Source organism: Orycteropus afer, unplaced genomic scaffold (genome assembly GCF_000298275.1).
Source record: "Orycteropus afer afer isolate SDZICR_OR568_19922 unplaced genomic scaffold, OryAfe1.0 scaffold00100, whole genome shotgun sequence".
NCBI lineage: Eukaryota > Metazoa > Chordata > Mammalia > Tubulidentata > Orycteropodidae > Orycteropus > Orycteropus afer.
The window spans coordinates 2,420,890-2,432,518 of record NW_006921687.1 but is presented as its reverse complement, the minus strand read 5'-3'; the positions used below and the strand labels follow the sequence as shown (position 1 = coordinate 2,432,518).

The following is an 11,629-nucleotide window of genomic DNA, read 5'->3' as shown; positions in this document are numbered from 1 at the left end:
CATGAGACAAAGTATATGTGAACTGCTGTATAGAAAGTGAATTTGCTCTGTAAATCTTCACCCAAATCACAATAAATAATAATAATAATAAAAAGATTTACCACCTCAGAAACCCAAAGAGGGTCATTCTGAGTAGGAATCGACTTGATGGCAGTGAATTTGGTGTTTTGTTTAGTATATATGATGTCCTCTGAATATGATATCATATTTAAGCCCATGTAGCTACTAAAAACAAATGTTATTAAAAAGGTAGGGTAGAGACATATTATTAAAATGCTTTTATAATGTAAAATTATTTGAATTGTATGTATATCTATTAGACAAGCTATCAAATTTAAATTTCACGTAGTCTAACATTTTTTATATAATTAACTTTAGTTTTTTTTTTTTACATTGCTTCTAAGAGGCTTAATTAATCAAAATATTTTCAAGCAAAATTCAAATTAAAACAAAACAAAGTTGCCTGATCAAATAAAAAGAGTATCTTATTTAAGTTCAAAAATTCTTAACATAAAATAACTTTTACCTAGCAGTAGCTTCACAAATGCAATTTACTCCATTAAAAGATAGAGCTTCTTTACTCTGTGAGGACTTCCGGATATTTCATAAGAAATAGACTTTTTTTTTTCCCCTAGAATTTGAGAGAAAGTTAACTAAGACAATGTCTGAAGTTAAAATCTTTTCCAATTTTGTGGATTTCTAAATATTTATGTCATTCATGAGACAAAATTTTTTCTGTAAAATCAAAATGATTGAATTCTAGTTTTTAGCTTGAACATTAATCTCTAGAAAGAGATGTCTGTGTGATTCAGTGTCTTGTTTCAGAGATCTAAACTATTAGCCAAAGGGTAATTTCTGTTTTTCAGACTATTATTATTATTATTAACAAAATAAGCAAATAATAGCCTAAGCATTACTATAAAATTATGACAAATCCAAAGTTGACCAAAGGACAGAACCTAAAAAAAAATGGGATGCTAAGTTTTTATTCCTGTACCTTTTGTTTTTTTGTTTCTATGTCATTCTCCTATGGCAAATACAAAGTAATCACTTCCTTTTCCACATATTAATAACAGATCTTTTTATTGAAAACTCAAAAAATATATACAGTTTACTTATAAGAAGATAAATTCACAGTTTACAAACTGTCTTAGCTATGTATCATCTGCTTTGATAGATTGCTTATTTAACATATTGGAATGTATTTGGGATATGGCTGAATATGTTGTTTCAGGTGCACCAAGTTGATTCTGACTCATACTGACTCTGTGTACAACAGAATGAAACACTGCCTGGTCCTGTGCCATACTCACAATTGTTGCTATGTTTGAGTATACTGTTGTAGCCACTGAGTCAATCTATCTCCTTGAAGGTCTTCCTCTTTTTTGCTGACCTTCTACTTTACCAAGCATGAGTCTTTCTCCAGAGACTCATCCCTCATGATAACATGTGCAAAATATGCTATACAAAGTCTCACCATCCTCACTTCTAAAGAGGATTCTGGCTATACTTCTGTCATGACAGCTTTCTTTGTTCTTCTGGCAGTCTGTGGTATAGTCAATATTATTCACCAATCCTGCATCAGTATTGATGATCCTAATGCACCAATTCTTCTTTAGTCTTCCTTATTCATTGTCTAGCTTTTGTATGCATGAGGCAATTGAAAATACCTTGGCTTAGATCAAGTGCACTCTAGTCCTCGAAGTGTCATTTTTGCTTTTAACACTTTAAGATGGTCTTTCATAGAAATTTTCCCCAATGTAATATGTCATTTGATTTCTTGACTGCTGCTTCCATGGGCATTGATTGTGAATCCAAGTAAAATGAAATCTTTGATGACTTCAATATTTTCTCTATCATGGTACTGCTTATTGGTCCAGTTGCGAGGATTTTTGTTTTCTCTACATTAAAGAGTGAAGGAGTGATCCATATTGAAGGCTGTAATTGTTGATCTTCATGGAAGCTCTACTGAAGCCTGTCCACCAGGGGTGACCCTGCTGGTATTTGAAATACAAGTGGCTTACCTTCCAGTATCACGGCAACATGCAAGCCACCACTACAACAAACTGACAGATGAATGCTCGATGACCAAATATAGATTAGAAAATGTCAGTAATTTTATCTTACTTTTTTCACTCAAACTTGCTTGAGTTAATAGATAAAATTCAATATAATCATCTCTCCTGGATTTGACATTATATTGCTAGCTTTGTTTGTTTTTCCTGTAAGCTTGTACTACCACTGTATGACATTGAGAGATAAAAATAATCATTTCGATTTACTTTGCTTTTCACAGTAATTAAGCCTGAAACATACGATTCCATAACTTCTCAAACCAAGTTTTGTTTGTTTGTTTGTTTTTTAATAAGAAAGCATAGAGGGAAAAAATCTGGTAGAAATAACACTCTCTCTTTCATGCCCAGACACGTACACATTTATACAACACACAATTCTCAGTCTGAAATGCAAGAGTTGGCAAGTTGCACACTAAAGTCCATTGCTACCCAAAGTTAGGGTCTTTTCTATGACAGATAGTCCCTTCTTTGCCCCTGACATATTGCGTCCACTCTGTCTGCAGTGACACTACTCCCCACAGTCATGCCAGAGTCGCCCACAGTTATTGTAAGTGTTCTAGTTCCCTCGTCATCCTTGCTTGTGGAACTGGCTACCTGTTTCAATGCTTTAGCCATCAGTCTCCATATTGTCCATTATCTTCCTAACAGATTGAAGGTCTCCAGAAAAGACAACAGGGACTATCAACTGCAAAGGGTAAGTCACAACAAGGAGGATATTAAAGTAAATTTGCTAATGATATTCTTTAGCAAGGGGGCAGGGAATGCATTTTGGAGATCTTCCTTTGAACAGTGTCAAGATTTTAAAGAGATTTATAAGCCTAAAAAAAGACATCTACCCAGTACAAAGTTATGTGAATTGTTCTCCTTTTTCAATCAATATAGATGATAATTTGGAAAAATCAGGTCCCAAAAGCAGTTATCCCAATTCCCACCAAATTGCATAAAATAATATATCAAGTAAAAAATATATCAAGTAAACCATATCATTCACAGAATATAATTTTATTTTATGCTACAAAGATAAGACATTGCTACTTAAAAAATGTACATTTTATGAATAAAAAAATTATTATCCCACTTTGGTAAAATTTCACACTTAGAACTAACAGAGTTTACTGTAATCTTTGATATCTCATTTGGCAGCTCAGACTTTTCAGATTTGAAAGAAGTTTTAGCCACTTGGGAAATGACATGTATATTTTTATATTAACATGACAGTAACAGCTATTTATAATCATGCAGGGCTTATAAGGTTTTCTTTGAATTTTTATATCATTGTTTCTCTTACTCGCAAAATAAAAATTACTTTCTTCAACTGCTTATGGAGAGACAAATTTTTTAGGTATCGAATTACCTCTAAAAGAGGTTTTCATAATTCCTCATGTGCTTTTTGAGGGATGTTACTTTTATGGTAATGGTTTAACAATAAAATAATATTCTCAACTAAAACATGGACACAGGGCAGCCCATTTCACAAAAGAATCTGTCTTAAAAGCTTGAATAAATTAATGCTTTTTTTTTTCCCACCAAAATAGTCTCCAGGAGTCTAAGAAGCAAAATTTCAGAATGACTGAGTTTCCAGAAGACACAAATCTAAAATATTAAACCTAAGAATTTAAAACACTGGGTAATTCAGTATAGAGCCTGTTTAGATGGGATATTATCTATTTCTCGAAGCTGATCTGGTGGTATAGTGCCTAAGGCATTTGACTAGTAACCAAAAGGCTGGTGATTCAAACCCATCAGCCACTCCTCAGAAGGAAGGTTGGGCAATCTACTTCCATAGTGATACCACCTTGGAAACCCAAGGAGGGGTTGGTATGAGTCGGATCCAACTCGATGGCAGTGAGTTTGGGTTTTTTTTGTTGTTGTTTTTAATAATAAGTACAGTAGGAACCTTGTCCTTAAAACCCATTACAAAATCTGTAAATTTTCTAGTGGATATGACAAAAATATCCATGCACACTAATGAAAATAAGGTTAGCTATTGCTTCTGCCTTTGGAATAAATCGTTGGACTTTCTAGTAATAATAATAATAATAATAATAATAATTCACTCCTCAAAACCATAAAATACATTTCCCTATTTACTTCAAAATAACATCGATTAACTAGGAAGCGCAGAAAGTTGTTTCAGGTTCTTTATCTTTCTTTAAGAAATATAATTTTAGAAAGTGGTTGTAAATGCAGCCATAAACTCAAACCAAAACCAAACCCACTGCCAGTGAGTTGATTCTGATTCATAGCAATCCTATAGGGCAGCACAGAACTGCCACATAGGGTTTCCAAGACTGTAAATCTTTACCGAAGTAGACTGCCACATCTTTCTCCTGCAGAGCTGCTTGTGGGTTCAAGCCTCTGACCTTTAGGTTAGAAGCTGAATGCCTTCACCACTGCAGCACCAGCGCTCCCAGCCATAAGCTCAGTATATGTTAAAATGAATTTCAGAAGTTAAATATTAGTTTATAATACATGTGTTTCAATGGCTGGTTCATTAGACTATGACTTATTTATTCTTTATTACTGTGTGATCTGAAGTTGAGATAGTAGATATGGTTATATATTTAAATATCTTAATCTATACCTTTAGAAAGGGAGCTCTGGTAGCGTAGTGCCTAAGGCACTTGACTGCTAACCAGAAGGCTGGTGGTTCAAACCCACCAGCCACTACTCGGAAGGAAGATGAGGCAATATACTTCCATAGTGATACTGCCTCAGAAACCCAAGGAGGAGTCACTATGAGTCAGGTACAACTCGTCGGCACATAACAATAACAACATACCTTTAGGAAAAGTAGTGATAAAGAACTGTTTAGATTAAATAGGCATTGTGAATAATGTGTGAACTTTAAATATAAGGATTTTTTCTATAGATATAAATAAAAATTTTAATTATTAATTAATTTAAGAAACACAAACACAGGAAAAAAACAGCACATCAGAAATATCTTCTCTTGCGTGATAAATTTATTCCTTTTATCTATGTACAACTATACAAATGTGAGGCCAAAAATATGTTAGCCAGTGTATAGCTCTGTTTTAGACTTTTTCAATTGTAGAATAATACTAGTTAACCAAGCAAATAATGTCTACAATCTCTGAATACTCACGTCCCTTCATATGTTAAATGCTTTATTTTAGCTATGTATCAATCTATAATTTTATATTTGGTTTCTGAAGGGAAAGGATATCTGAATAATTCTGCAACACCCCTTAGCATAGTATAAAGAATTATAACAAATATGTACTATCTGTATTATACTAAATCTATAATTAACTTGAAAATCCCAAAATCCCAGGTTATTTTCACAACCTTAAAATAATACAGGAAGGAGCTCTGGTGAGGTAGTACCTAAGGCATATAACTGCTAACCAGCCACTCCATGGAAGGAAGACAGGGCAATCTACTTCCATGAAGATTTACAGCCTTGGAAACCCAATGGAGGCCACTATGAGTCGAATCAACTCAATGGCAGTGTTTGGGTTTGAGTTTGGAAAGATATCTTAAATATCAAAGATATCATAAATATTATCTCTCCTATGAGAAACTGTGATACCAGAAATATATCAAGTTTCTGGAGCTGTGTTATTTACTAGTCAGAAAACAGTAACTTGAGTACTTCCTTTCACTGAGCTTTATTGTTAAATATTTAATCTGTTTAAATATACACACAGAGCAGATTAAAAAATGCAAGACAATAGCTACTCTCTTAGATATTCTCTGATAATATCAAATTCAGTAAAGTGTCAAAGATGTAGATTTTAAGTGGTCTTGGCTTAAAATGAAATGCCGCTAATTTTTAGTGGCATAAATCTTACTGTGAAATATAGCAGACTCTAATACAGAAATAATCATAATATTATGAAATGTCTTACACACAAAAAAATTGTTCTTCGTTTTTAATGAAGTGGATAATTGAGGCAACTACTTAGAAATTCAAATATATAATTATTGTATATTTCAAATAAAACATTTTAAGGATTTTATCTTGTCTCTCCAATTTACATGTATAGATACAAGTTAGAAATGAAGCATATCCAAAACCACACAATCAAGCAGGCTGAAAAACTAAGAATATTACAGTTCAATTTAAAAGCTAAAATTTCAAAAATAGAAATACTCGATACAGGAGTGCAACAAATCAAATTTAGAATGTACACTATCATTTAGAGAGTTCAGTTCTTATTTATACCAAAGAAGCATGTATCATTCATCCATTCAATCAATAAAACTAAATGTATTTGAATATTTATCAAGGCAAAATTTTCATTTGCAGTGATGATATTCTGTGTGTCTTAGTTTTCCCCAGAACAATAATTATAAATTTTTCCTTTCCAAGCATGATTTAGCTATTGTTGTTGTTGTGTGTCATCAAGTTGGTTTTGACTCATAGTGACTCTATTATGTACAACAGAACAAAATACTGCCTGGTTCTGCACCATCCTCACAATCACTGCTATGTTTGAGCTCAATGTTGCAGCCAGTGTGCCAACGAGAAGACCATCTCGTTGAAGGTCTTCTTCTTTTCCATGATATTCTACCAAGCATAACATCCTTCTTCAGGGTAAGGTCCCTCCTGATAATATGGCCAAAGTGCTTAAGACAAAGTCTTGCCTTACTTGCTTCTAAGGAGCATTCTGGCTATACTTCTTCCAAGAAAGATTTGTTTGTTCTTCTCAACGTGCACAGTACATTCAATATTCTTTGTGGACACCATGATTCTAATGCATCAATTCTTCTTTGGTCTTCCTTTTTCATTATCCAGGTTTCACATGCACAGGAGGCAACAGAAAATACCATCACTTGGGTCAAGTGCACCTTAGTCCTCAAAGTGACATCTTTGCTTTTTAATACTTTAAAGAGATTTTAAATCTTTTGCAGCAGATTTGTCCAATGCAATACATCAATGTCTTTGTTGCTTCCATGGGTATTGACTGTAGATCCAAGTAATGAAATGAAAATGAAATCCTTGACAACTTCAATCTTTTCTGCATTTATCATGATGTTTATTGGTCCAATTGTGAGGATTTCTGTTTTCTTTCTGTTGAGTTATAATTCATACCAAAGGCTGTAATCTTTGATCTTGATCAGTAAGTGCTTCAAGTCATTTGGCTATAACATGAATAAGTGGCTAAAACATTTTTGTTATGTTTAAATTCTCCCAGATTATGTGTACTACAGTCATCATCAAATGCTAATAATTAAGAACTTGTGTTTCAGTAGACTTCTGAATATCATGTTCTACTTTTCCTACACTAAGAAGTAAAGGATGAGGAGAGATAAAATCCATGCTTAGAAGGACAGTTGAGAAACAAGTAAAACGGGCAAGTAATATTCTCATTCTGAGACCTAGTTTTTCATATCTGTAAAAGGAAAAGAAGAATAGTAATACTCCTCACTAACAATTTGTTATTTAGATTGAAAAGGAATGTGTACATTTGCTTGGAATATGAAGTTAAATTTAAAGCCCCTACAATGAATTATCATAAAATTTGTTTAACCAATTAATTATTCCTTAGGAGCAATCTATATAACAGTGGGATCACATTTCCTATTTATGTTTTCTCTCTCTCACCTCACTGGCCACATTTCAATGAGATATTAAAATTATTACAAAGCATAGGTATTTCACAAATTCATGTCTTTAGTGAATATCTCACTTGTTAAGTTTTAATGAACTGCATTTTTTGAGGATTTAAGTTGTTGGTAATCTTAGTTTTCCATGTATTTAGACATTAATATGTGACTGAAAAACATTACACAGCTATGTAACACATATTGGTAACACAAAATTTCCTTTTTTTTTGGTGTTTTACAATCATAGAATAAATTGCAGGTGACCAGCACATATTAATAATCATCCTATCGTATAAAGAATAAGCCGCATCATTACTATCAGAAAGTCTTTCACACACACATCCAGAAGTTTCTTTAATTGATAAGACTGCTATGACTAGCTCTGCAGGAGAAAAAGATTTTCAATCAAAACTCTCATTGAGCAATCATATATACTTCTATTATTCCAAATACATCCATTAAGTAGAAGATTATTTCCCAATTTATATTGTTAATTTATCCTCCAGCTTCTCTCTCCCTAGTATCATATTTCTAATAGCCTGATACAAATCTCCACTGTGATGTGTAATTTTAAAAAGAGAAACTGGGGGTGGGAAAGAGAACAGGAGATAAAATGAACTGCAAAGTCTTTAGTAATATAGTCTTAGCACACATAAAAAGAACCAAAATAAATCAAAGCCTGCTCTTGGAAGCATTCTGTATCTGCTGCAAGAGTGAACTGAAAGTTGTATGAGAAGGCACAACAGAAGCAGGTTGGCATGATCTGAAATGTTTTGACCTGAGGTCATGATGAGTTTGGATATCCTCTGGATTGTAGCTGGATACTACATTTACAAAAAAAAAAAAAAAAAAAAAAGAGGAGCTCTGGCCTTGTAGTATCTAAGGCATTTGACTGCTAACCAGAAGGCTGGTGATTCAAACCCAACAGCCACTCCTCGGAAGGAAGATTGGACAATCCACTTCTATACAGATACTGTCACAGAAACCCAAGGAAGGGTCGCTATGAGTCAAATAGACTCAACGGCTGTGAGTTTAGTTTTGTTTGGTTTCCATCAAAATTAAACAAAGCTAATGTGAGAATTTTAAATCACTAATCCCAAAACCACCTGGCCCAATTGAACCAATAAGCAACATCACGATAAAAGGAGAAAAGATTGCAGTTGTCAGGAATTTCATTTTACTTGGATCCATAATCAATACCCATGGAAGCAGCTGTCAAGAAATCATACATCACATCACACTGGGCAAATCTGCTGCAAAAGACCTCTTTAAAGTGTTAAGAAGCAAACGTCACTTTGAAGACTGAGGTGCACCTAACCCAACCCATGCTATTTTCAATCACCTCATATGCATGTGAAAGCTGGACAAGGAATAAGAAAGACTGAAGAAGAGTGGATGCCTTTGAATTATGGTGTTGGCGAAGAATACCAAAAATACCATGGACTACCAGAAGAACAAACAAATCTGTTCTGGAAGAAGTGAAGCTGAAATGCTCCTTGGAAGTGAAACTTCTTCTCACCAACTTTGGTCAAGTTATCAAAAGTGACCATTCCCTGGAGAATGGTATGATGCTTGGTAAAATAGAGGGCAGAAAGAAAGGAGAAGACCCTCAATGAGATGGATTGACACACTGGCTGCAGGGATGGCCTCAAGTATAGCAAGGATCATGAGGATGGTGCAGGACCAGACAGTGTTTCATTCTGTTGTACATAAAGTTGCTGTGGCAGAGCTGACTAGACATCACCTAACAACAACAACAAAGGTCAAATTCAAGTTCATCAGATCCAACTTTGTACTCAAAAAATGGCAAGTTAGTTGTTGTTGTTATTTGCCGTTGAGTCGGACCCAACTCATAGCGACCTCTTTGGGTTTCTGAGGCAGTATCACTATGGAAGTAGAGTGCCCCATCTTCCTTCAGAGGAGTGGCTGGTGGGTTTGAACCGCCAGCCTTCTGGTTAGCAGTCAAGTGCCTTAGGCACTATGCCAGCAGAGCTCCTGACAAGTTAGTTAGCAACTCCATATTTGCCTATTACTGCTAATGATACACATTTTCCTTGAATTATAATTTCCTTGAATTATACCTTCAGATTCTGAGAATCATGTTTTATTCATCTTCAGCTAAAACTATTAATCTATAAACCAATAGATTCCATCTCCTTAAGAAGCTCTAGTAAACAACCTCATTAGGTATGGAGAAATGAAAAGCTCAGAAATATGACATCTGAAGGCCCCATGCTCCATTTAGGTAGCCACCACTTAGGTAACCTTGAGCAAGAAGCTTAACCACAATTTATTTATTAGCAAAATTAGGAAGATAATAGTCATGAATGCCTATCAGGATTCTTGTGAGGAAGGAAGATGGGGCAATCTACTTCCGTAGTCATACTGCCTAGGAAACCCAAGGAGGGGTCACTATGAGTCAGGTCCAACTCAAGGGCACATAACAAAAACAACAACATGACAATCTCAAGATCAACAGACAATGCGTCAGGCCACTGGTTCAAGTCCAAGAACCAGAGGTCAGATGATGATGAACCAGAGGCAGGATCCAGATTACACAAGAAGCCAGAGAACTTTGCCAGAGCTTTTCTATATATATTGGATGCAGGCCATATCCTGAAGGAAATGCCCTTTCAACTGATTGTATGTTCATAGCAGAGCTCATCATGGAAGTGATTACATTATATCACATCTCATTATGGAGGTCAACTACATGATAACTGGTAAACCACAATGAATTGTGGCCCAACCAAGTTGACACCCAACTTTAATTATCACGTATCTGTATTTAAGATTAATTCCCCATAATACATTATAGCCCATTCAGACAAAATCATGTCCCCAAAGAAGAAATATCTCTTTATCAAATTACACTATCCCTTATTTTTTAATTCTTACTCCCTTTTCAGATGAATCACATATCCCATCTTATCATGAACATGTTTAGGATAGTTCTACTCATATATGAGTTTATCCTTCTCTGAAATTCATATTTTATTCACTCATGGGTTGTTCATGCTATACCTAGTATTTTGTCTCAGGAATTGTATGTGGTCTTCAGAACCACAGACTTCTATTTAATTGTGTTGTTCTTCTTGTCCCTGTCTCAGAAAAAAACAAGTTTCACTAATTGCTTGTTTTTAAAATTATATTCCAATGTGAGTTTCGAACAAGACTTCTCAGTCTAAATCTATTAGAATCACCTGGGGAGATTTTTTCAAACAACTCACATGCAGACTGTATTCCAAGCTGACTGAAGGTGGTATTTTGAAAAAGGCTCACCAGGTGATTCCAATGGAAATCCCCAGTTGAGAACACTGCTGTACATGGTCTACAAAGTTTCTGGTGATCAGTAAGACAATTTCAATATACTCTGCTCTTGATTATATAAAATGTCAAGGTTTTCTGTTTCATAGGATGAAAAAAACATTTAATGCTATTATACAGTATATAGAATATTCTTCAACATAAGCAAGAAGAAAACCTTTTACATGGGTCAAAAGTCTCTTGGGATGTATATGGAAAGATTACTTGAAGCCACATATATGTTGTTCAATGCTGAATTTTATCGAGTAAAAAGGTTATCAAAAAAGAGCTAAAGCCTTATTGTTTTTGGAATCTTAATATATTTATCAAGCATTTATAAAATGAAAAGCTGTATTTTTTCAGATTATTTTTTTACAAAATTATAAATGGTAAGGTAATCCAAAAGATGTCATAAAATAACAAAAATGAGAGAACCAAACAATAACAGTGATGCATTATATATTAATTAAATGAGTGAGGAAGAAAAAATAAATCCTTTGAGATGTGGCTTCTATACAGAGAAGTCAGAAACTTGGGAAAAATGGGAGTTAAGTGATGCAGATTAACTTTTGCTGATTGTGGAACAGACCATCAACTGCTCATATGCAAATTCCACTTGAAGTTAAAGACAATTAAAACAAGTCCAAGAGAGCCAAAATATGATCTTGAAT

At 34.3% G+C, this 11,629-nt stretch overlaps 1 protein-coding gene across 1 annotated transcript in view; it reads right to left on the bottom strand.

The window, feature by feature from the left end:
- The window catches only part of CPNE8 (copine 8), a 426,365-nt gene that overhangs the window by 153,804 nt on the left and 260,932 nt on the right, over positions 1-11,629 (bottom strand). The window contains exon 11 of the mRNA XM_007943187.2: positions 7,330-7,438. Coding sequence (XP_007941378.1) covers positions 7,330-7,438 — 109 coding nt within the window. The remainder of the gene's footprint in view (positions 1-7,329; positions 7,439-11,629) is intronic.